The sequence below is a fragment of the Euprymna scolopes genome, chromosome 35, assembly GCF_053919585.1.
Source record: "Euprymna scolopes isolate OS-2025 chromosome 35, ASM5391958v1, whole genome shotgun sequence".
Taxonomy (NCBI): domain Eukaryota; kingdom Metazoa; phylum Mollusca; class Cephalopoda; order Sepiida; family Sepiolidae; genus Euprymna; species Euprymna scolopes.
In genome coordinates, this window is record NC_136516.1 from 61,176,976 (window position 1) to 61,204,172 (window position 27,197).

General features: G+C 38.8%; 1 protein-coding gene across 1 annotated transcript in view; it reads right to left on the reverse strand.

Annotated features, from left to right (window-relative positions):
* Positions 1–20,715: 20,715 nt before the first annotated feature.
* LOC145259879 (geranylgeranyl transferase type-1 subunit beta-like) overlaps positions 20,716–27,197 on the reverse strand; it is a 63,657-nt gene continuing 57,175 nt past the window's right edge. The window contains exon 5 of the mRNA XM_080117758.1: positions 20,716–20,958. Coding sequence (XP_079973884.1) covers positions 20,738–20,958 — 221 coding nt within the window. The 3' untranslated portion in view covers positions 20,716–20,737. The remainder of the gene's footprint in view (positions 20,959–27,197) is intronic.

Below are 27,197 nucleotides of genomic sequence, written 5' to 3' on the forward strand. Positions count from 1 at the left end.
ACACACACAGAGTTCTCAGGTTCTTAAATAAACAACGTGAAACCAGGTGGTTTCGTCTTACTTTCTAACCTGGGGGGGGGGACATAAAAATGGGGACAACTTTTTATAATTCAAATATACTAAATTTGTACTGAAGTTGATTCATAGTCATTAGTAGGGCTGTGACAACAACATTTTCTTTTTTTTTTATTGTTTTACAGAGTATATATCTAAAACAGTTACACATAGTTGTCACCCCCTTACTTCGTTACACCATCCGTATTTAAGTTGAAATCTACTTACCAAAGTATTCTTATGTACATCTATATCAAAAACACTTGTAAACATTTTTTTTTTTTATCTCCATACTTTGGGGGCCAAGCGCGAACGCAGACCCCACAATTTTTATGAACCACCATTCTGCCAGATCAAACATACCCATTCCTGTGTCTCGATACATCTTCTATCATTATATGTAATCAGTTTTTTAAAATAGTCAACAATATAGGAGCTTATTCGTGACCAGACACACAGACATTCAGCTTTATATTATAGACTAGCGGGGCATACCCGGCATTGCCCGGGTGTTTGGAGGTGTGTGTGTGAGTTGGGGGGGGGATAGCTCAAAACAACCCAGTTTAAAAAAAAAAAAAAACATTGGCCGGGTGTTTGGAGAAAAAAAAAGTTTTAGTAGAGAGGTAGGCTTGAACCCCGAACCTTTGAGGCTGAGGTGGAAAGGAAATGGAAAAAACAAACCTGCGACCTAACCATCTCAACCACGGGAACAGATAAATTGATAAGTGTGTTAAGTTGACGTTTATAAAAGCGAACTTAACAGGTGCGAGAACGTAAGTTGCGTGATGTTTGACCTAGTTTTGCATGGAAGCAAGTTTCTCTTTTCCCTGCTATGTGGCGATCAAAAAATATCTCGAAAATAGCTTGTAAAAGTCAGGTAAATTAAAGATAGCTGCAATCAGAGTTCCTTAGTCGTAGATATTATTATTTAGACAGCATATAAAAAGTTTTAAGAATGAGCGAGCCAACCGAGAATCACGACGAAAAAAGCCTTTTGTAGACATACAGAAAAAGCGAACACACATACATTTTAGCTTCTGTGTATATATATATATATATACACACACACAGACACACACATATATATACATATTGTGAGAAATTCCACATTTAACTGCCACGTTTCTTTTAGGCCACCTGCACGGTTTTGTAAGTGGTCTGTGATTGGTTTAAATTTGAATGTATCAGGTGATTTGACTTTGCGCCTTTTTTTGTATTCATGAATTTATTTTTCAATCTGAGAAAGAACACGGAATGATACAGACTCAAACTAGCGGTTCCCTCACTAGGGAGCCAAGACAATTCCTTCATGGACACCAAACAGTCAGTGAACGAAGGACATATCTCTAGAAGTAGACAACTTATTTTGCTAAACCTATTCAGATCCAGCATGACATTCAAGAAACTCTTCATGTTATTATCCAATTATTGGATCTTATTTCATCTTGAGTCCCAAGGGGCTCACATTATGCCTGATTATAGGCGCCATCATTCTCGCTGTGTTCTCCATGATCAGGAACAATGAACTAAAATTCCAACAATAGGAATTCATACTAAAGGCTCAATGCGTATGGTAGCAAATCAGGCCACCGTTTTGCAAAATGACTTACCAAAACTAAAGAACTTTCAATGCTGTTACATTGTGAATAAATTTTGAGTTTAAAGTTATGGCTTTTGTTTGTGCAATTCATTTGTTACTTTTGAAAAAAAAATTTTTTTATTACATTTTCACCCCAAACAAGGCGCATTGCCACTTTGGTGTAGGGGGCTACTATCAGGGGCAGCAACTAATTGGGCACTATGTTGGGATTTGGGAAGCAAGATGTCGGTTCACGTTGCACTTGAACTTCTGCATGTCAGTACAGTTGGGGAAGCAGGAACTTGGAATGGAATTCCAGAGTCTAGCGGTTCTGGGGAAGAAACTACTGGAGCAGAAAGATCTTTTATATCTAGGGATCTCTACTGTGTGGGGGTGGGATTTAGCTGCCTGTCGGGTTTGTCGAGGGTGTCTACGTCGTGGGGGCACAAGTGTCTGCAGTTCGTCAGAGCATTCACCATTAAAATACTTGTAGAACAGGCAGAGGGATGCAACGTTTCGTCAATGGGACAGAGGCTGAAGCTTAGATGCTAGTTCAGGGCCTATCAGATTTGCGACTTTTTTTAACCTTGTCTAGGAGCAAGAGACTAGTAGCAGATGCACCGGCCCAAATGTGACAACAATACTCCATACATGGGCGAATGGTGGCCTTATAGAGGTACAGGATAACTTTCAGGTGTCAGCAGTTTTCTAGCACGGTAGAGAGAGCCTACCTTTTTCGCAGCTGGCCTGGCAATGTTTTCAATATAATCGTTCCAACTCATGTTTCCTGTGAATGTTAGGCCAAGCAGTTTGAAAGATGTACTCTCAGACAGGGAGTCACTGGCCATTGCTTTTGGTGGCAGAGAAGGTTTCTTGTAATTATTGAAAGAAACCAGTTTAGTCTTGGCAGCATTGAATGTGACCATCCATTTATGTCCCCATTCCACTACAGATTGGAGGTCATCCTCTAGTGTTTTTGCCCTTTCTTTAGATATGTGTTCGTTTGTTTTCCTGTCATGCCTGTTATAGAGTGTAGTGTCATCAGCATATATACCCATCTCAGAGGCAGTTTTGTCGGGGAGGTCATTAATAGATAGAGGTCCAAGGAGAGATCCCTGAGGCACTCCTGCATTTATATCACACTGTTTAGACGTACGACCGTCGAGAACAACCTGGATTTTTCTCTTATCTAAGAAGAATTTAATTATGTTAAGTATTCTACCAGTGATACCGTATGATTTAATTTTCCTGAGGAGACCCTTGTGCCATACCCTGTCAAAAGCCTTAGATATATCTAGAGCTACCGCTCTGCCCTCCCCCGCTTTGTCCAGTGAATGGTATATACGTTCAGAGATTACAGTGAGGATGTAAGCTGTGGAACGGGCATGTCTAAATCCATATTGTTTGTCAGTCAGAAGTTTAGCATCTGTAAGGTGCCGGACTAGAGCATGGTTAATTATGGTCTCAAATATTTTGGCAAAAAGTGGGAGGAGGCTAACGGGACGATAATTTGATGGGTCAGTTCTTTCGCCAGAATTCTTGAATATTGGTACCACAGAGGCGGTTTTCCAACAGCCTGGAAAGCATGATTCATTAAGGCATTTGTTGTAGAGTTTGGAGAGAACTGGGGCTACTTCAGCTGAGCACTTTTTTAATAGCACAGCTGGGATGAGATCAGGTCCACATGCTTTTGAAGTGTCAAGGTTTTTATGATAGCGTGTACTTGAGCAGGGGTGATTTTTAGATCATCTAGCGTGGCGTCTGTTCGCAAAGGAAATTCAGGCAGGGGGTGGTTGGTAGCGTCCAGTGTGGAGTTCGAGGCAAACCGGATGGCAAGCATATTAGCCTTGTCGGTTGCTGAGCAAACAACCTCGTGATTGTTGGTTAGCGGGAGAATTGTTGATTGCCTATTATTTACTACACTGTTGTAGATTTTCCAGAAGTCACGATTTTCTAGTTTTTGTGCTTCGATGCATTTTTTAGTGGTTTCAGTAAATTCTCTCTTAGCTGTCGCTATTTCTTTCTTAACGTTACTTCTAGCTTCTATGTACTTCTGTCTGTTTGAGCTGGACTTATGTCGGTTAAATCTGCGGTATGCATGCTGCCTTTGAGCAATGGCAGTTCCGCAAGTCGAAGTAAACCATTGGGGAGAGTGGGGCTTGCTATAAAATTTCCGCATGGGAACATGTGCTTCCATTGCTGTATTGAACCATTCAGTGGTCTCATTTGCGCACTGTTCAGCAGGAAGAGAAAAAATATTTTCCCATGGTGCATCTCTGATAAGATCTCTGATGGCTTCCCAGTCAGCCTTTTTATATCTCGTTGTTTTGAGCACTGGCTCTTCAGTTTTGGGTCTAGAATTTAGGGCGATTTCTACCATTATCACTGCATGGTCAGCGTTCCCGAGTGGGCTGTCAGCATTTGTTGTACAATCCTCAGGAACTGTAGTCAGAAACAGATCTAGAAGTGATGCTTGTTGTTCTTGCTGGTCAGGGAAACGGGTTGGAAACGTAACCATTTGTGATAGGGAGTGAGATATAGCAAAACTATGTGTTGTGCTGCCCGCTGCATCTGTGTGAGTAGAGAATTTAAGCCAGTTTCTGTGGTGAGCATTAAAGTCAACAAATACATGTACCTGTGCGCTAGTGTCAAGGGAGAGTGTTGTGTCTATGCTGTCAGAGACTTTGTTTATTATGGTGCAGTCCTGGGTTGAGGGAGAGCGGTAGAGAAAATAAAAGTAGCTAATGTTGTTTTGTATGTTTAGTCTAAAGCACATAAAGGCTTGATTGTCCATTTCTAGGTTTGTTTCTCTAGTCAGGGGGAGGGTGTTACGAATGTAGACTCCAAGTCCGTGCATATGTCTGTCAGAGTCCTTACGGCAGGGTGGGAGATAGCCAGGCATGTTAAAGTAGTTAGAGGGGATGGAGGAGTGTAGGTTAGTCTCGCTTAGTGCTAAGATATCCGGGGTATTTGTTAGGAGAAATGCTTCAACATCAGCTAAATTAGTTCTAAGCCCACGGATGTTAGTGAATGCAAGCCTCAAGGGAGGAGGTGAGTTGGATTTGTTTGTCTCTAGGCCTGGTTTAAGCTTATTTTTTGATTGTACTGTCATCATGTTTTTAAAGAGTTTCAGTTAGATGAGGGGGAGCTGAACAAGAGGTTATGCAGGGTAACAGACATGCAACACAAGTAGACCATTTGGTGACCTTTCTTCAACTAGGACTGTGGCCTCGGGAAAGCCCATCGGGGATGAGTGCAGGGTCCCTTTCCATGCGCGACATGGCACTACAAACATCCCGATATTATACAAATGTTGATGTAGCAGCCGCTCTAAGCGCTACTAAAGAGTTAGGGCACCTGTACTACCAGTCGGAAACAGCAGCCAGGAACTGTCAATCCGGTACCCTCAGCCCATCAGAAGAAGATCACCCCAATCTAATTGCACAGGCATGCGTGGTACTCAAGCACTCCCAAGTGCCCAGTTATGAGGGGTGGGATGTGTCGGGAGTGGGGGAAGAAGGAGTATGGAAGCTGGCGATAGACAGAGCCTATCTACTCCTTAAGCAATTTAGGTTTGCAGATCGGTAATTTGTTTGAGTCACCAGCTCTAGGAAGGTTGTCGTCCAAGACTAGAGAGGCCTCCCTTCCTTTTGGTTTAGTTTCAGAGTTTTCCTTCTCCTAGACGGATGATCTGGGAAGATCTACTGGGTCCATCAGCCCTGAGAGGGTTTGCTCCGCGCCTGGGTCCTACTCCAGGTATTTCTGCGACCCCGCGTGGTTAGTTAATGTTACAGGGTTAGTTTGTAGAGGTTATATATCTAATGAATAGTTACACTCCTCAAAGTGATTTAGGGGCATGCAGTGGAAGCGGTTTTGTGGGGAGGCTTGTTAGAAAAGCATTAGTGCGGATTAGGACTCTTACCTGAGGTTTCCCATTTTTTTTTTTTTAAGCTTTATGTTAGTTTAGGTTCAGGATAACGTTATAGTCTGAGTAGGTATTAGGAATTGAGCTAAGAAATTTAGTCCAGTCACTGTATATTTAGGTTTACAAAAGTTAAGGTGTAGGTGCAGTACACTCAGGGTGTAACTGGAGGTACATTTTAAGTTATGGTGTATTTCGTATGTATAATTAAGTAAATAGATATTTGGGCAAGGTTTCAGTAGGTGCAAATAGAAGTTGTGTCAGTATTTCTACTATTGAGGGGGAGATAATTTCATTTTTCATTTAAGAGTCATAGAGAGTTTTGCATGACAGGGAGTATCGGATTTGGTTTAGTATTGTTTGTTGCAAAACCATCTAAGAAGAGGCAATTGTTATCTAATGAAGATCGCTTTGCATCCGAGTGCATACTTTGGCTAGTAAGTACCTAACTGGATAGGAATGAACTCTAATGTATGTCAGGGGTAGAAATGTATAGATGTTTAGTGAAGACTGTTAGGCGGTTAGTATGTGAAAGTTAGGAGCTGAAGGTTAGGGATTCCACTACTAAGGCGTATGTATAATGTAGGGTTTTAGTGGCAGCTAGTGGGGGGGGGCAGATTGTTAGCTTTCAAGGGTCAGGGTTATTTACTATTTTCAAATACAGTAAAGTTTCATTTGGATTTAGAGTTTACAGTATTGTTTTAGCTTGGGAGAAAATAAAATCTTCCTTTCTTTTCCCCTATTTTGCATGCAGGTTAGACATATGCAGTCATAATCTTATTTTAATCATAAGCTCGATGTTTGTGAAGATATGACAACAGAGCATATATATATATATATATATATATATATATATATATATATATATATATATATATATATATATATATATATATAAATAAAATAAGAGTTTTGTTATATAGCAAAGTCCAAGATTTTATTCATCTTACAAATCTTTTTTTTCCAAAACAAAACTTTTGTTATGTAAGGGTTTTATTATTATTATTAGACGAAAGTACCACTTGTGTGCGTATGTTATGTGAGTTCTTATTAGTAAAGATACGAGTCTTAAGTGTTCATGCTTAGTAAGAGATATTCGAAGGTTCATGTGTGTGATCATGTTGTGAGATATGGAAACATTAACAGGTGTATATAAAGAGAGAGAGAGTGTACATATAAATAAACTTTGAGAGGTGATTCGCTATCTAGATAGACAGACCGATAATTGAGAGGTTTGCATTTATGCCGATGGATTGACAGTTCGTATGAATGGGAGTGTTTGTATAACATAAATAGACACATTTACTTTCTAACACATATATTTTTTAGATGATGAATTTCAAATAGTTTGTACACATAAATAGACAATACCTTTTTCAAGTAATGATGGACACAGGAGACAGCAGCATAAAAACACATTGAACATTTATTCTTCCCTGACCGGTTGGGGCTTTGCGTCCAAGAATTCAAAGCTTCACATATTAAGTTTCAAAGTGACCGTCTCGCTTCCTAGACGTTCAAATTCCAAACTCCAAACTATCATCTGTCGTTCTCAAATGCCTCTGAGTTTCTCACTAACCCTCCAACTCACTAACTAACTCACTTCCTATATTGAGAAATCCATGCATGTCTGGCCAACGTGACCAAACTCACGTGCCACCAACATGCGCGACTTGCAAGTTTCCGACATTCTGATTTCCCAATAACCTATTTTTTCTTTTGTTGTTTTCACAAAGGAATTCAACCTGCATATCTAATTCATTTAACCCATATTTTATTATCCACATTCTTTCTAACAATTGAATAGTTTATTTATTATTTATTTCATCAGAATTAATAATTTACTGGACATTCCATTTAAACCTATTGTTCTTTAAAACTTATATCCAAGGTTCGATTTCTGCTTTTTCTCATTTTATTTTCATTTTAAGTAATCTCTCTATTTTTATACTTACATGAAAAGGGGACAGCCCTTATCATGTAACACTTTGACACATCTATTTTAATCAAAGGGAAACAACGGATATTTGTATGACAGTACTGGATATTTCCTCTTTGGACTCATCAGAACAAACAAAGTTCAGAAAAAAAAAAAATACAACAGATAAATGTAACAGATAAAATCCATAAAGAACAAAAACAGTTCACATTGACTATTTCCAGTTGTGGGAGTTTTTTTTTGTTTGTTTGTTTAATCGCTACGTATTATAGGCCACCATATATATAAAGTTTTGAAAATGTATATGGCAATTAAGCTACACAGAATTTTCAGTAAACACTGAAAATTCTGTGTAGCTTAATTGCCATATACATGTGAGAATTTCACAGCTAATAGTCACATTTCATCCTTATGAGAAGTCGTCAGAAGGATGAAATGCAGAAAATTCTGTGTGGCTTAATTGCCATAAATACATTTTCAAAGCATACATAGCTCTATTTTACAGATCAAACATTGTTGAAGTAAATACTGAAAACATATACATATATATATATATACTTTGTTTCAAAAAGCTAAATGATAAAATTATTGTCCAAGACTTATTCTCTATCTCAATAAAAACATTGTTTCCGAAACGATTGTACAATTTATTGATTTTGTTTGTTCTTCCTTGTGAAACCGATTTTTAATTTTAATTATAAATTACCAATCATCTTACTCAATATTAAAATAGCTCTAGGATATATATGCCTATCGAGCTTATTATATATCTACATTACAATGAGCACTGTTTTCTTTTATTTTATTTTAATTGTATTAATGAATGTACTAATACATTAAAATATACTTTGCTCTTTAGACTCTTGTTCTAATCCCCTTAAAAAATATATACACACACACACACACACACACGCACGCGCATGTGTGTGTGTGTGTGTGTGTGTGGTTGTTAATGCTGTAAAAACAATCAACCACAAATTGAATATATCATAAGTCTATGCTAACCTGTACTTGAATTTTAATTCTACATATTTTTTTAATGTTAATACGCAAATGAAAATGTTTTTGTTTTTTTGTGTAGTGGTTGTGAGGGGTCTGTACAATTTAAAATATTTCTACACATTAACTTACTGGAAAAAAAGAAAAAGTAAAGAATAAAGTAGTTGCATTTACTGCAGGGAGGAATTTGAGTGTGTAAGAAAGAAATTTCTTACACTTCTCATTTTATTGCAAAAACGGATCATTTAGAAAGATTCTTATTTTTGAAAAAAAAAAAAAAAAAAAATGATCATTTTATTGTAAAACGTGCTAGCTTAAAGATTCTCTTTTTGTTGTACAATGTTAAAGAAATATTCTCTCTTTTTATTGCAAAACGTAGAAAAAAAAAAAGGAAATGATTCTCTTTGTGCAAACGCTTAGATTCTCATTTTTTGGAAAATGGCTTGTTTAAATATATTCTCAGCTTTTTGCAAAGCGTAATAACATCTCATTTTTTTTGCTAACATAATGATTAGTTATAATTTGTGTCAATTCTTGATTTAAGACGAGTAGAATTTTTGTTTTCATAATTTGCGCAGATTAAAAGATAAAATTTTTTTTCTGTTTCGTTAAATCAGAATAGTAATTTTATTTTGTTAATGTTAACTTCTGTCGCTAAAAACTAATAAGACTTAGTAAGTTTCGATTGACAATATGTTTGCACTCTTAAAAAAGTAAGAAAAAAAATTGGAATTCTTCTTATGCTTAAAATTGCGTTAGATAATGATTTAATTCGACCTTGAAAGTGGGGTCGTAAGTTACTAGCGTATTATAGTTGCATTTTTTTGAATGAAGATCCTACGTGGATCATTTGTATGTGACTAAATTAAGAAGAAAAATAAAAACAAACCCCAGTTCAAATTCTGTAGATGTTAAAAAAAATCAGGAGGTAAAAAACCGTTAATGATTTTTTTTTTTGCAATTTACATGTTAATTATGAAGTCACACTATCTAAATGTGTTTCTTTTCACGCATTGAATATAAATTTAATTTTAGATTAATTTGCTAATATTTGATTTGTGGTTAGTGCCATGTTTTAATGTTTCATTGCATTTGTGCTACTGTTGTCATTTTTCAGAAATGTTAAAGCTTTATTTAAAAAAATAGTCTTGGTCTTGCTCGGGAATTTCAAATTCGGTTATAAATGTGTAGCTGGATCATATTCCTTAGAGCTTTGCACAAATTTTGACTTTATTAATTGCTGGTAGCCATTTCGTCAGCGTGGTTTATTTGTGATTACAATTCCGGTTTGGAATAATATTGGCAGTTTTTGCCACCTTAATATTTGCAGATAATTATATTTTATTAATTGTACTCTCAGGCGACATGTCCTTCTGAAAATACCTTCCCGTTGAATATTACAAGGTATTCCAGCTTATCTAAGGCAATCAGCGTCTTAGAAAAAGTGTTGAAATTTTATGATTTGTTACGCCACCGTAGTGCTGACAATTTTAATAGGGCCAAATTATTGCAATTTGCTAATATGCAAATGGAGGCTTTCCCTCATGAACTAGGTTACTTAAAACAACCATCCGGGAAAGTGCCTTCCCCTAGGGTAACTGCCTTAGGGTTATTCCTTGATAAAGATGGGTTAATTAGAACAAGAGGTAGGATAGAGAATTCTGATATTCTGCCCTTCGAAGTTTTCCCTTTTGTTGCGAAAAAAATCATTATTTAACAAAACTGGCGATTAAGGAAGCTCATCTTAACTGTTGCCACATGGGGGTTAATTCAACCCTCAATAAGTTAGGGCTGTCTGCGGTTTGGGTCCCTCAGCCGTAAAAGCCTTTGTGCGTACTTGCACCGTATGTAAAAAAAAAATAAATGCTCTGCCTTGTAAGACACCTGCAGGGTCATTTTTGCCTGCTCATAGGGTGAACTTTGTTCGTCCATTCAAACAAATCGATATGGATTTCACCGATCAATTTTCTATTAAAGTTGGAGAGGTAGAAGTTAAAATGTACATATTACTCTTTACATGCCTGAGTTTGTGTGCAATTCACTTAGAATTATTGCTGAATATGAGCACCCGCTCTTTCATGCTGGCCTTTGTTAGGTTTACCAATTTATTTGGTATCCCTATGCACGTATATTCCGATAACGCGAAATCTTTTGTTGTGTCTGGAATATTGTTATCAAATGTGCTCGAATCGGACGAGTTGAAGGAACCATTTAAATCCATACACATCATCCATCAAACAATCCCCCTTTAATCTGCCTGGCAGGAGGAGGGGGCGGGGAGAGACTAATTAAAGCTGTCAAGCAATGTTTGAGGAAACTGTTGGGCAGTGTGGTTAAAAGTAAAGAACCTTACCTCATGCATCGTGCGGCTAGTGTTAGGAGAGAAAAAAAAAAGAGAAAATAAAAATGGCCGCCCTCTGGTATTTATGAACTGATGATCACATGATGTGAGGAGAGGGGGGAGGGGTATGCAAATGAGATGTGGTTGGGTCTCTATAAAAGAGCCGTCTTCTTTATTTTGGGGATCAGTTTGGAAAGTGCAGTGAGAAGAGAACAGTTGGATTTTGGAGTTGAGTTCAAATTTAACGTCAAGCTATTTCGGCGCAGTGACAAAAATGGGTGACCGAGTAAGATTGAGCAGTGATATCCTGAGGCCATTTACTGGAGAAGGTGACGTGGTTGCGTAGCTTAACAAGCTGAAGTTGGTGGCAAGGCTGCAGAAGATCGAGGATGTAGCCACGTTAATACCTATGTATTTGGAAGGAAATGCTCTAGCGGTCTATCTAGAAATGGGAGAGATGGATCTGGCCATTGCTGAGAGCATCGAGAACCGGTTAAAGACCGCATTTTCCGAGAGCGCGTTTGAGGCTTACAACAAGCTCAAAAGAGTCACCTGGACTGGGGAGTCTGTGGACGTGGCAGAGATAAGGCGACTAGCAGGATTGGCTGGATATGGGGGACGCAGCCTTTAGAAGACTGTAAACTGGTTTCCCTGATCGCATCTCCATGGAACTGCAATGACTTACTGATATCGAAACCATGGAGGTGGAGGAGATTCTAAGGCATGCTAGAGTTTTGGCGAAACAGTCCAGTGAGCTGGGGGCGGTCACAGCTGCTGTGGCAAGCGGAAAGGAGCGACCAGTGATGAAGCAAGGCCATGGATTTACCAGTAAATGCTTTCGATGTTAAGGACCACACCTGATGAGAGACTGTAGGGACCCACGGCCAGACATTATCTGTTTTCGGTGTGGCCAAGTAGGGCACATTAGCAGGAATTGCCCTTCGCTTCTGGGAAACGAGTAAAGGGGTGCTATTGCGCCAGTAGTCACCCCTTTTATACTGAACAGGTGTATGAGAGTTTGTTGCCACAGTTAGTGATCACAATCAATGGAAAGAGGGCTAGAGCTCTTGTTGATATTGGATGTACAACAACCCTCATTACTACGAGTGTCGCCAACTCTTGGAATGGAACCAGCAACGTTAGAGCGGTGGATGGCAGATAAATGGAATGCTGTGGAGAGGCTGATGCAGAGATTGTAGTAAGGAATATGCCATTGCGGCTAAGAGTGATCGTACTGGATAGACTGATTGCAGGAATTGATGTGGTGCTGGGCCTGGACGCGATAGACCAACTGGGAGGAGCTACTATTGCTAAAGGCCAGGTGAAGTTTGGAAATCAGAGTGCACCGGGAATAACAGGAAGTGTAACCAGGGGTGATATCAACCAACCGTCGAAACCCCGACCATGTCTGATTGAGGATGATGACTTTCGAGCCTGCTTCGATGGCGAAAAATGGATGGTAGAATGGCGATGGACCGCGGAGCCACCTGTATTGATGAACCGGGTCAGCTGCTACAAAAGCACACTGAAAGGAGCTGTGGAGCCGCAGTTTGAAAAAGAAGTTGAGAGATGGATAGATGAAGGAACATTAATGCCGTGGTCAGGGAAAGTTGAAGGAATTTTGCCACTCATGGCTGTGGTCCAACCTATTAAGAGGAAAGTTAGGCCAGTGTTGGATTTCCGTGAGCTGAACAAGTTTGTCGCTTGTCACACGAAGGACGGAATCGATGTGTGTGAAGAAGTCGTAAGGAAATGGAGGAGGATGAAGCAGGCAACTAAAATGGTGGACCTGAAGTCAGCCTACCTCCAACTTCATGTGGATGAGAAATTGTGGAAATATCAATTGGTAGAGTACAAAGGTCAAGTTTATTGTCTGACCAGATTAGGATTTGGTCTGAACTCCGCACCAAAGATAATGACGGCAGTTCTTAAGACAGTGTTGTCCAAAGACGATGCAGTGAAGAGAGGCACCTGCTCTTACATTGACGATGTACTAGTGGACGAAACAGAGGTGACTGCAGAAAGAGTGAGAGAACATATCAAAGCATATGGACTGACGACAAAACCGCCTGAGTCACTGGAAAACGGAATGGCTTTGAGATTTCGACTACAGAACAATAAGGCAGGAAAATTGATGTTTGGGCGAGGAAATGAGATCCCTGAAGCCAAGGTTGACCTAGCCAAGAGAGAGCTTTTCTCTATATGTGGAAAGCTGGTTGGCCACTACCCAATAGCTGGATGGCTGCGAACTGCCTGCAGTTTTATTAAAAGGCAGACTGGGACAGACAGTTGGGAAGATGCAGTTGATCAAAAAGTGCTTCTCATGATACAAGTCATTGCAGAAGTGAAAAAAATGGACCCTGTAAGAGGAGAATGGCATGTAAAGGAGGGCCATGAAGGGGTGATATGGACTGATGCTAGCAGTGTAGCATTAGGGGTATTATTGGAAATGGGAGAAGTGGCTGTTGAAGATGCTGCTTGGCTACGCAAAAAGGATGATAGCGCCCATATCAATGTTGCGGAACTCGATGCTGTGATGAAAGGCATCAATCTGGCTCTAAAATGGGGCTACAGATAGTGAACGTTAAAACAAACTCTGCAACAGTGGTGTCGTGGATTAAATCGGAGCTGTCTGGTGATAAGTGGATCAAAACAAAAGAAGCAGCGGAGATGCTTATTAAGCGTAGACTTGGAGCGCTGGGAGACTCGGTTCGAGAATTCGAACTAAAAGGTAACTATTACCTTAGTTCCGTCACAAAAAAATAAAGCAGATGGGCTGACAAGAGTCAAGAAAGCCTGGCTACACAAGGAAAGAGACGGGGCTCCAGCATGTTGTGCAGTAGAGAATTTAAAAGACCTGCATAACCTGCATCATTTTGGAAAGGAACGGACCCTTTACCTGGCAAGAAAAGTAAACCCGCACGTCACAATGCAAGACGTCAAAAAGGTGGTGGAACAATGTAGGGAATGCCAATCAATCGACTCTGCACCGGCTAGACATGAAAAAGGGGAACTGCATGTTGAAGAGAATTGGCAGAGATTGGCCATTGACATCACACATTATCAACATGAACCGCATGTAACTATGATTGATTGTGGGCCTGGGAGAGTAGCGATATGGCGTAAAATCAAGAATGAAACAGCAGAAGAGGTAAAGAGAGTTGTCGATGAGGTTTTTTATGGAAAGGGGGCCAGCCAGTAGAAGAGGTGTTGGTGGATAATGGTACGTATTTCCGCTCTGAAGTTTTTAGAGACTTATGTGTGAAGTGGAATGTCGGGCTATATTTTAGAGCTGCATACCGTCCAAGTGGAAATGGAATTATAGAGAGGCACCATCGCACTATAAAAGCTGTGGCATCAAGAAGCCAGATTTCGCCCCAAGAAGCAGTTTTTTGGTACAATATGACGCTGAAGGCTGGTCAAGACAAAAATTCAGTGCCGCACCGGTCTATTTTCTCTTATGAATGGCGACATCCATTGGCTGTAACACAGAGAGAAGAACAGGCCTGCGTGGACATCGCAGTTGGTGAAGAGGTGTGGGTGAAACCACCCAATTCTCGTTGCACGACTCGCTGTGGAAAAGGTACAGTGACTGAAATATTCTCCAAAAACAAGATAGCGATTGACGGAATGCCTCGTCACATTTTAGATATACGGAGAGTCTCCTTGCCATCAGAGGAAGAGGAGGTTGATGCTGATGTTGAAGTGTCTGAAGAAGAGCCTCTTCAATGATCAGTGAACAAAGACGCCCAGCGTGGATGGCGGACTATGATACTAATTATTGATCTTAGAGATCAAGGGGGCGTGTGGTTAAAAGTAAAGAACCTTACCTCATGCATCGTGTGGCCAGTGTTAGGAAAGAAGAAAAAAAAAAAGAGAAAATAAAAATGGCCGACCCTGGTATTTATGGACTGATGATCACATGATGTGAGGAGAGGGGGGAGGGGTATGCAAATGAGATGTGGTTGAGTCTCTCTATAAAAGAGCCGTCTTCTTTATTTTGGGGGTCAGTGTGGAAAGTGCAGTGAGAAGAGAACAGTTGGATTTTGGAGTTGGAGTTGAGTTCAAATTTAACGTCAGACAGAAGAAAGTTGGATTATTTTGAATTTCTGACTGCACTTTCTGATGTGCAAAAGGCAATAAATGACAGAATCCTCACTTATATTGCTTCTGCTGACAAAGACTTTAGTATTTTAACTCAATCATTTTTTTCAAGCAGGATATCAACCTTGTTTGCTTATTAATAATAATTAACAATAATCGGGAGCAGTTGTCCCTCCAAGTTATCTGTTGGAGAGATAGCACTTATTAAGACTCCCAACAAAACCAGACAATTTTGGAATCTTGGTAAAATAATCAAATTAATTACTGAAAGCGACAATAATGTTCGTTCCACGGTTGTTTTTAAGGATGGGTGTGAACAGGTCCATTCCTTAAAAAACCTTGTGCCCTTTGAAATTAAGGGTAATGATGATATTGCATCAACTGAGTTTATAGAAGAAGGAGGTCCCTTTTTCTGTCCAACCTGTTCTGTTCCTAATGATGGAACATCGCCAATGTGCTGCGATTCTTGTGACAATTGGTACCATTTTAGCTGCGTGGGAGTTAATCATCAAGATATCTTAGGGGAGTGGTTTTGTTCTAATTGTAAGGATGAAGCTCCTCAGGTCAGTCCATATAATGGAAATTAGCTAATGTCTGGATGCATGAGAATTTTGAAGTTTAAACTGAAAATTGACAACAGACAGTGGCACAAATGTATTATTAAAAAAAAAAATTTAATTGAATTAAAGTTGTAATTAACTTGTATTGGGAAAAAGTAATGATTATCTCTTACTTTGTCGTCTCCTTCTTAGCAGTGTAATATTAAGATTTAACTGAATCAAAGTTATAATTTTGAGTCTCAATTTGAATTGTCAACAAATAACCATATTAAAATTAATAAATTTAACTGAATTAAAACATATTGAAATTATAAAATTGTCTAAGTTAAGACTTATGTTTATTAGATTAACTTCCTATTCGTCGTTTATCCAACCGTTTTATTAATTAACTTTTATTGGGAAAAAAGTAATGATTATCCATAACTTTTTCCTCTCCTCCTTGGCAGTGTATGAGAAATTCCACATTCAACTGCCATCTTTCTTTTAGGCCACCTACACTGTTTGGTAGGCAGTCTGTGATTGGTTTAAATTTGAATGACCTGGCGCCTTTTTTGTATTCATGCATTTATTTTTCAGTCTGAGAAAGAACACAGAGTGGTACAGACTCAAACCAGTGGTTCCCTCACTAGGGAGCCAAGACAATTCCTTCAAGGACACCAAACAGTCGGTGAACGAAGGACATCTCTACAAGCAGAGACAACTTATTTTGCTGAACCTATTCAGATCCAGGATGATATTCAAGCAAACTCTTCGTCATGTTATTATCCAATTATTGGATCTTATTTCATCTTGAGTCCCAATGGGCTCACATTATGCCTGATTATAGGCGCCATCATTCCTGCTATGTTCTCCATGATCTTCATGGATCCTTCCAAAGGAACAATGAACTAACATTCCAACAATAGGAATTCGAACTAAAGGCTCCATGCATATGGAAGCAAATTGGGCCACCGTTTTGCAAAAGGACTTACCAAAACCAAAGAACTTTCAATGCTGTTACATTGTGAATAAATTTTGAGTTTGTTTGTGCAATTCATTTGTTACTGCAGGGAGGAATTTGAGTGTGTAAGAAAGAAATTTCTTACAATATATATATATGCACAAACACATATGATGATGATAATTGCAACGTCTTTTCAGACGAGTGCCACTCCCTCAGACACTTAAAGTCCATGAGCCAAACATGATTTAAAAAAAAAATCTTTTTTTTTTTAAATTCTACCAGCGAATTCACACGCTCAAGACATGACACTGAAGACGGTCATTGCTATACATACATACATATGTATAAATGTACACCCACACATACATACATAATACCCATACATACACACACATATACAAATACACGAACATATATACAAACACACACACACATATATACATGCACGAACATATATGCATACGAACACACACACACACACATACGAACATATATACATACAAACACACATATACATACACGGACATATATACATACAAACACACACATACATATATATACACATACATACACATACATATATATACACACACATATATATATATATATGTGACCTTACACGACCTTAAACCTCTGATCGCGGCCCAGTTATGATCTGCAACCTGGTCGGTACAGTTATGATCTTAACCCTGGGTCGATGGCCAATTATGACTATCCTAGTCACCGGGTAATTAATTATGTCGACTGGGCAACCAGGTCTGCCAACCGTTGGTACGTCGCGTCACCCAGTGAGTCCTCGTCAAGGCGTTGGAGGACTCTTCTCGGTTGCACGGTCCTCAAGGCCTGTTCTTCTTGATCGTCTAGTTGGTCGTCCTGTTGACTGGGTGTTCGTTAACGGGAACGGGGTCACAAGTGGCAAGTAAAAGAAATGTTGTTACATGGAACAACAGCACATCAGCAAACAAACTCCGGAGGTTGGTTGATATATAATGTATTTAGGAAATTCATAAATGATTATCTACAGACGTATGTACAATTGAAGATTAAATGGAAGCAAGCAATTAGATTTGTGAATGAGCTTCTTGTTGTTGAAATACTCGGCCGGAGTCGCGGATTGTTGTAATTATCGTTAAGGTGTTCTGGCTGGTCTTTTCCTAGGTCCTCTGAATTCTATTAAGTTGCAAATTGAGCTCTCTGGCGACCAGCGAGGGGGAGAGAGAAGTTGGGTGGCTGGGTTCCTCTGCCGAGACCTTTGTCTCTGTCTCTCCAAAGATCTCTCTCTGTCTTCTCTCTTCTTCTATCTCCTATCTCCTTCTATCTGATTAAATCTAGTTTTACAGATCTTATATAATAAAACCCTTGAATAATGACGACGCCTACGTTCGTCTTCGACCAATCAAATTGATTGATAACAATCCACCTGATTCCTTCTCATTGGTCGATTTGGCCTGTGGCAGGTATTATTTTTCCGCCCCCCAATTTCCAAAATGAAATTGACTCCTCCCCAACTTGCCTGACCCCACCTTCTCGATAATGGTTGTTTTTTTCCATATTATCAACTGATAATCAGAGGAAATATTATTTTTAGCTTGTAATAGATCACCAGAATTCATCTATTTAAAAATATTCGTTTGATCTTCTTTCCTCTTTGAATTATTTGTTTTGTAAAAACATCCGTGTGATTTAAAAAAAAAAAATATTCTTTACATGTCAGAATTCCCCTTAGCGCCCAAAACAATTTGCTAAAAGACATTTTTAGATAAGTCATAATTGGAAATAAACACTGGCTTGCTTTTGAAGTCCTTTGTGCATCGGCAGATTGAGTATTTCCTCAAAATATTCTATTTACGCCCAAAACATATTATCATTCTGAAGTTTCTCAGATAATACATATTGGAAAACAATTCATGTCGGACCTTGGGCTAACGTCATTAATTCTTTTATCAGGCCCGATCTGTTTCGTGTGTGTGTGTTTCTCAGATCAAAAACGATCCGACATTTCACCTGTCAAACACCACATTTCAAGCCGACCGACATTTCAAATCTCTGTTTCGGAATATTTTGTGTTTAGTTCAAACGCGAGTGTATTTTGGTTAAAAAATGTTTCAAGTAATCTTTCGCTTTGAAGTTTAGCATGCGATTTCTATTTTTATCCCCCGACCGTATGGTATTTCAACAAGATTTTGACACATAAAAATATTAACTAAAAAAAAATTATTTTTTTTTTCTGTAACCGGCATTCGCCCGGGATTGAATATTACATTTAACACAAAAACGTCACATCGACCCTACTGATTTGATGTGGCCCCCCTTTGGTGTTACAATCGCCCCCCAGGGGGCGGCGCACTCAACAGGAGGACGACGCCCCATGTCTTTAACACCCAAAGAGATTCTCCCAACTAATAATACAATTATGGCCTACTCTGAAAGTGAGAATTAATTGCAGAATTACATGCAAAACAAACAACAAAAAATTCATGTCATGCAGAAGTGGAAAGTTCATAGTTTCGGATAAATGGCTACTGCCTTAACTCAGAGTGTTCAATAACATAGTTCGTGGTGGTGGTTTCATAAGCACAAAGTTCGTTTGTAAAAAAAAAAAAAAAAAAAAATTAGTAAAAAAAAAAAAAAATATTTTTTTTCCTTTTTGGGGTATTAAGCATGCAAGTAAGTCCTACATTTGAAATCACTAAATAGTGTTAAAAATATTCAGTAGGTTCAACTTCTTGATGTAAGGGTGGAGTTGGGGCAGGTTCCTCGTCGCTCGTCTGTAGCTTAGCCAGGTTAATGCGGACCCTTTGTGATTCCTGACCAGGGCTGCTCCCTTCAGGGCCATGGGCTACCAAGAGGCATCTTGAACACTCACTTCCACTCATCCACTTCTTCAAACAACACATCACTACCATCACTAATACTACTATAACCCCTACTCCACCCGTCAAACCCCCCACCATTACCCACTTAGGAGGGTCGCTCGTTGATTCTTGCTCAATTATGTGGTCCAACTGACGTTGTAAGCTATCTACATCGACGTCCTCAGTGACTTTTAACAACTCGGGAAGTTTTACCCTTGTTTGTAATTTAGCCTTCCTAATTAGGGGGTCCCATAAACTGGTGAGATTAGTGAAATAGGTGTTCACCCTTTCTAGCCCTGGTATCTCGTTAAGGTACCTCTGTTCCGATTGATAGAAGGCAGGCAATACCACACTCTTACCATAAGCTCCACACCCCTTCTCCAAATCCACCAATGTCATAGGGGGAGACACCTTAACGGAGCCAGAGGGCGCATCCCCACACACCCTCGACATCTCGAATTCTCTCTGGGTGGCCACTGCCCAAATGGCGTCTGTCACTCGTATGGCCAGGGGCAATAAGTTCTTAGTCGCGATTTCGACCCGGCACACCATGTTGATTTTGCTCTCTTCCCGCTGGTACAACGCCAGCACACACAACTCGTGATCTCCTGTTACATATATCGGGCTCGCTGATTGACAAGTGCCCAGCCCATTACTCTGGCATTTCTCAGCCTCCTCTTTATCCAATAGCATAAACCTGTCCCTAGCCATATTAAAATATAATTTCTGACTACACGATATTTGGCCACCACACTCAATTCCATTGAAAATCCATTGTTTGCTTTTTAAAACATAGCAACTTTTTATCGGGACATATTTTCATTCATAATAAGACATGAAAAACAGATGTGCGCAGGTGAGATTTATACAATAGATTATCATTATAATAGATTATCATATTCTAGGATTTGCTTATTAGCAGTTCAAGGATATTTTAGCATCAATTTGAGTTAAAAAAGGATATTTCTACTTGTTTTCTTATTAAATCTATTAAAAATTACTAGTTAACTTTTATAAAGCAATGTCAGAAAGTAAAGAAAATGAAAATACCACTTCATTTAAAATATGACAAGTTTTTCACATTTTAGTACTAAGTTGCAAAACAAAAGTTAGAATAAAAAAAAAAGAATATAGACATTGTTCTTTAACTTTTTGAGTATTAAGTTATAAAAGTATTAAGTTATAAAAGGAGTCAGCATTTCGAAAAAAAACAAAAAACAAAAAAATGTTGGATTTAAATTATGATAAAGATGCATTCTTAATTTTCCAAGAAAATAGCACTTTATCTAAATTTTAAGTTTTTCACCTAAACACTTAAACGTAATAAAAATACTGAGTTATAAAAGAAAATTTAGAATTAAAAAAAGTAAAAGCGAGATTTTTCCTATTTAAACAAACTGAAGGAATTTCTACCAATTAGCAGAAAACTTATCTCCAAGCATTATGAAAGCATAAAAATAAAATTGCATTCATTTACCTTAAGTGTACCACCAATCCAGTATGAATAACACGTGTCATCAGCCTTATTAGGTCGTCCGTGGAACCCAACTTGCTGTCGCAGGACACACCATCTTTGCAAATGTTTTAGTTCTTTTGGTGTAAAGACTTCATTTAATCGGCCCATAAGAGCTACGGTGGCCACAGCACAAAATGTGGGCCCTCCTAAAGTAAGATAAAGAAATCTAATATAATAACTGAAAACCAATGCATATAATTTTTTATAAGCAACCTCTCAAAATCAGAACTGAAACGAGATAGCAGACCTTGTAAACAGAAATGGCTTAATGTTTTGTTACACCTTGATAACAATAACAAATGTAACTTAATTTATTGTTAGATATTGTGCCTTTCACTACTTGTTTTATAATACATTTGCAAAGGTAAATACTCTTAAATATCTTTTATTATTATTATTATTATTATTATTATTATTATAGTTATGATCTTTCATGCTAGCTGTTTCCAGATTTGTCACAATTTTTCAGCTCACATTTCATACCCTCAAGATATTCAAGGAACACCGAGTTGCACTTAAGATTTTCAAATTTTTGGATCTGGTGCAAATTATGATGATGCAGGTTACCCTCTTCAAATTGTTAAATTACAATGATACCAGTTGTTAAATTACAATGATACCAGTTGTTAAATTACAATGATACCAGTTGTTAAATCTCAACCTCTGGTATGAGTTATTGTAAATAAATGAGCATATGGAAGAAAGAATGACAGACAAAGAAGTTTAATGTAAAACTTTTATTTTGGATGGGTTAGCGAGGTTGGTATTATCCTGTTAATTGTCAAGATGTGCCACTGTCCACCAAATTGGGAAAGGTAGCCAATTTGGTGTAGATAGCAGTCCTTGTTCCTGGAGCTGTTGATCATGTTGATTGCTGGCGATTACGGTGATGGCGTTTCTGCTTGATTGTTGAGAAGATGGCGATATTGTCAGCAGTGCTGCTTGACTATTGAAAAGATGGTGATGGTGGCAGCGCCACTGCTGCTGATTGTTGTGGAGATGTCGATGATGACGGCCGCGCTCCTCGAGGTCTGGGCCCACTTGCTATTTACGTTTTGCGTATGTAAATCTGGAGAGATATACAATATAACAATGCACTCCACCCCCACCCCAATCAGATTTACATAAAGCATATGGAAAACTGTTCCTATTTTTTCTTGCTGGGATTTTCCTGGTTTCGTCATCTTGCAAGTATGGTGCACAATTCTTGTCTGCGTTATGGGCAGAATTGTTCAAAGGCTGTTGTTTGTAGTTGTTGCATGGTGGAGGTGGAATGTCTGTGATAGATATGTGTGGTGGACGTGGAGACAGACATTGGATATGTGCGAGGTGGATCCAGACTGTGATGCCATTCTCATCATGTTGTTTGTCTTAGTGATTGTGAAGTCTCCATCCCAATGTAGATGGGATTATTGGACCATAGTTGATTGTGGCCGATGGAGAACTTTGTCTCTTACTTGAAGCTGGCCTTTATAGGTGAACTGCATTGCATTGTTCTCCATTTTTCGATCAGCTTCATCATTGGCCAGGGCAATGCGGTGGTGGATCTGTCTTAGCAGGGCATTGATTTGCATGCCATATGTTCCCGGATGGTTGCGCCTTTTCTGTGAAGTCAAAGTAGATCAATATTGGAGTGAAGGCCAGTGATCACATAAGTGGGGAGACACCAGTGGCCTTGTCGGTTGTGGCATTCATGGACAAAACAACAGATTTGAGAACGTCTGGCCACTCACAGTTTCTGTTCTTGCATAGCATGTAAAGGGCATTTAATCTTCATCATTCGGTGTTGTCTCTCAATGTTTCCTGAGCTTTGCAGATGCCAAAGACAAAGAAGTTACTGTGTAATAGACGCAGAATTTTCCATAGACTTCCCCTGTGAAGTGTGTGCATTGGCTGGAGGATATGATACATGGGATCTCTGTGTTGAAAGAAGAACTGGTACAGTGCATGGGCATCATCAATATGGTCTCTTACTGGCTGTGAAGTATCTGCTGAACCTATCCAATATCGTAAGGATATATCATTTTCCCTCTAAGTTAGGCATTTGATGAAGTCTATGAAGACAAGTTTGAACGGTCTCTTCCCCTGTTTGCAGTGATGATTTGGGCTAGTGGGTGCGTCTACCATGGTTCCCTTTGCATATTGCACATGTGTTGCAAGAATCCGTATATAATATAACCCTCTCTCTTCTCAGAGGGGCGGGCCGCATCCGTCGCTATCCTGGTTCACGGGAGCATACTTGTGATGTACTTCTGCCCGTGTTCGTTGCTCCCAGCTCACAGGACCATAGATGCAACCCAGCAGGGCTACATTCTTACTTGTCTAGTGGTGGACCCCTCAAGAGTGACCAGACTAACTGGTCACTGGAAAATATCTTTCTGCTGCTCAGGGCACACGAAATGTGCATGACCCTAAGTCCGTGTGGCAACATTGTCGATTTCGGCTGTCACTCTGGCTTTGTGCTGGATCCAGTCTGTCTCCATCATCTGGCGTCAGGGCATACCTGAAATAAACTGCATCTTCATCCAGGCTGGCAAATCGAGAAACAAAGAAAAACTCTGGGACATTTTTATATAACGAAACAAAATATTCATAAATCGTTTTACACTTGTTTAGTCGAGTTCTTTGATTCAAGCTTCATGATGCAGGTTGTATACTTAAGTTCCACTAATCAATTTCCCAGCTAAGAACAAGAGCTTTTATCTGCCCCTTCCTTTCACTTGTCAATTAGTCATAATTGGCATATATGCGACCTGCACCAGAAGCCTGACTCAAAACTAGTAATTCTCCAATCAGTCAATAAAAAGCAACTGAGAAAAATTTGTCCATTCAGCATGCAAAAATGTTCTGATCCAATAGTTCTGGTTGTACTGCTGTGTATATTACAATGTAGCATGTATGCATGCACAAGTACTTTTATGTAGTTCATAGTTCTTATCAGAGAAAATGAAACTCACTCAATAACCCAAACATGCATCCATGCAATTGTAAGCTTCCACAGCTCATGAGTCATGGATTTCTATACTCGCCTACACATGCATTTTTTCAATTGATAAACTCCCTTTTTTTTTTTTTACTTTACTAGTCCTTTTAAGGTGACTGCAACTACGTACATGCAAAACAGTTTCTCTTCTTTATTTTCAGTCCTTCTGTATAACTCATCAAACCATGTACATGCAAACATGGGGTTTCTTTCATTTTTTTTTTTCTTTTTTTTTCTTATTTACTTTCCGTCTATCTTCACGACTTAATCTATGTGCATGCAAAACATTTTTTTTCATTTTCGGTCCTTCTCTATGACTTAACCTATGTGCATGCAACCGTGAAAAGATAACCATATTCAGTTCACTATCAAAGGAGGGTTCATACACCCTTTAAACTACTTGCTCATTTTCTCTTTCTCACAAATCATAAACAATCAGAAAAATATTTGCGCTTTTGATATTTGTTTTTTTTTCCATTCTTTTTCTTTTTTAATAATGGCTTAGGGACTGACTTTGAGGTCCCTGCTTGTAACCTTGGGTTTTGTCGATGGTTGCAGCTCATGCACGCTATCCAGGTTTTGGTAGAGGGCACTCATTGGTATCCCCACTCCGCTCAGGTGCTGTTGTCAGTTGCCAGTGGTTTGTGGTTACCTGATTTCTTCCTACATTTAAAACCGGGGAATTCTTTCATTATTGACTCCCACATTTTTATCCAGCTATCTGCTAATTAAAAAAACAATCTCCAGATTTCTCTCACACCTCATTGAGTAAAAGAAAGGTCAGATCCTTTCCACACATCCATTTTTCTGATATTTCTCTTCTTTTCCAAATTTAGTTAGTCCTCAATTAAACTATTTCTTTTCAGTCAGAATTCCCAAATACAATTAATTCTCTCTCCTACGAGATTGACAAAAGTTTTCAGGCACACTACCCACATGCACATTTTCCCATGCATTGAGCCAACTGATGGTAATAAGATCTCATAATTCACACGGACTCAAACAGAGATCTCTATTCATTTCTGGTGTGATTTACCCTCTTTAACTTTGTCTTCTTTCAAACACTGTATCTCTGCATGACTAATTTATTGTTCCTCCGTGGGTCTAATTGCTCCCCTTCAAATCACTATCTTCAAAAAAATCTCACTTAATTCTCACATGATTATCTGAAGCCAACAAAATGAAAACGAGTTAAATGTGGTATTCTGGTGACTGAAATAACTCTAACCAACGTGGCACAGTCAAGTCACATTTACGCCTCTATTTATCTATTTCTACTTGTTCAATGGCAATCCATTCTTCAGCTATACAAAAATTCAAATTTACCATCAATACTGTCGGTTTCAAATCCGAGCGACATGTTGGGCACAAAAATTATTAGCTATACTCCAGTAGAGTGTTCGATTACAAAAATATCTAAAAACCTTCAGTGCCATAATTTGTCTCAGCAGCGCCATTCTAGCCAGGGACCAAGTGTAACAACTGTTCCAACACTACACTCAACATATTCAATCCCCGTCCTGTGAAGGAGAAATCCTTCTTGACTGAAGCATTTTTAATTTTTTCCAAACAGAATAATATCAGCACCATTAGTTTCTTTAAGAAATTCTACTTGACAGTTTAAATGCTTCAAAACTATTTACCATGCGATTGATTTCATTTTTTTCAATGTAAATTCCCAGGCTAAATGATTTTTTCTTTGTCAGCCTAAATATTTTAATGCCACTTCCAACCAATTTACCATCTCACACCCTGTGAAAACTCTGACCAAATAATTTTCTATTAAACAGTTTAAATGCCTTAACATCACTTCCAACAATATATTATTACATTTCATGAAAACTCTCAGGCCAACTGATTTTCTATTCAACAGTTTAAATGCCTTAACATCACTTCCAACAATATATCATTCACATTTCATGAAAGTTTTCACACTTAATGATTTTCTATTCAACGCAGGCGAGAATGCTACACAACAATTACACACAGTATCAGTCCTCATCTAAAAGAAATTTTTTTTTTTCCAAAACAAAATTAGTACATTTCCATACAATTATTAAAATAACGAAGCAGTTCCATTCATTTCTGTTTTTTTCTTCAATCAAATCACAGTTCTATCAAACTCCATTTGTTTTATCCTAAAAAGATTTAAGATTCAATTTCATGATACACATGTTTTAGTTTCTCTTCTGTCTATCCCCATTGGTTTCTATCTACTAGCACATCTGAAAGAGCGGCCCGTGCCACAGCCTGTCAATACCACGTGCGCACAAGGGCCCGACATGCACACAACAGCACCAACAGTTGCAACCCAGTCCATTATCAAATTGCTACCTGGTTAACTACTTCTGGTCTACCTGGTTCATTGTTCTTAGGCTGACAGGAACCTTGCTTCCCCCAATCTCAGTTTTTTTTTTCCTTTAATTTTAATAAAATTCTCCAACCAAACGTCCCTTTATTTGACAGTCTAAATGTCTCACCACTAATCTCAGGCAAATCATTACTTCAATTTATTCTTATGAGAGCTTCTATTCATTACAAAATCAGCACGGCATCGATACCGCCAGTTTCTATTTCTCTAAGGATCGGTATACTTCTCTCAATCCCTATATTGGTTTCCCTTTTCACAACCATTCTTCAGGTTATCTCGGCATGAGCGTCTTTCTTTCTCTCTCACTTATTGACCATTCTATCTCATGGTGCATTATTCTCAAGAGTTTCCCCGTTCATCAGTGGTGCACAGTGTCTGTCACTGCGGACCGGCGGAGAGATCACATATCTATGATATTCGTATTCTCACATGCCTTTTCCATGGCATCTCACGCAGACACACCCAGTGTCTCGTTAAATCTTTGACCACTCAATTCTTCATGCCTTTACGACTAGTACACCTTGTACATTTCTCTGTTTCTACTTTTATAGCTCATACACAATGCACTCTGCACTTTTTCACATCCCTCCCGGGGATCACGTCACACCCAGCCAATTCTTTCTGGCTCCCTCGACACATTTTTTCTTCTAAAACTGCCAACTGTCGTTCTCTTTCTGTCTTAGTTCATTTCTTTTTTTTTTTTAAACTGTCAACTGTCGCAGTCTCATTTCTTTTCTTCACTCATCTCTACTTTGTCTTTTCTTTTTCCAACACCGTTCGTTTCCAAACACGTTCGCCATATCTATCTACTGCTCTCTCCATTCTGCTTATTTCTTTTCTTTATTCATTTCTAGTCTCTGTTTCTCTCTTTTTTTTTTTCAACCACACGGCCACTAAACACTCTTACCGCTAAGCCTAACTCAAGGGTTGACCTTTCCTCCCTACCTTCCTCTTTATCATATCTACTAAATCTGTTTACTGCTATACCCTTTAAGGGGACTTGCCTCTCTCTCTCTCATATCAGTGACAAC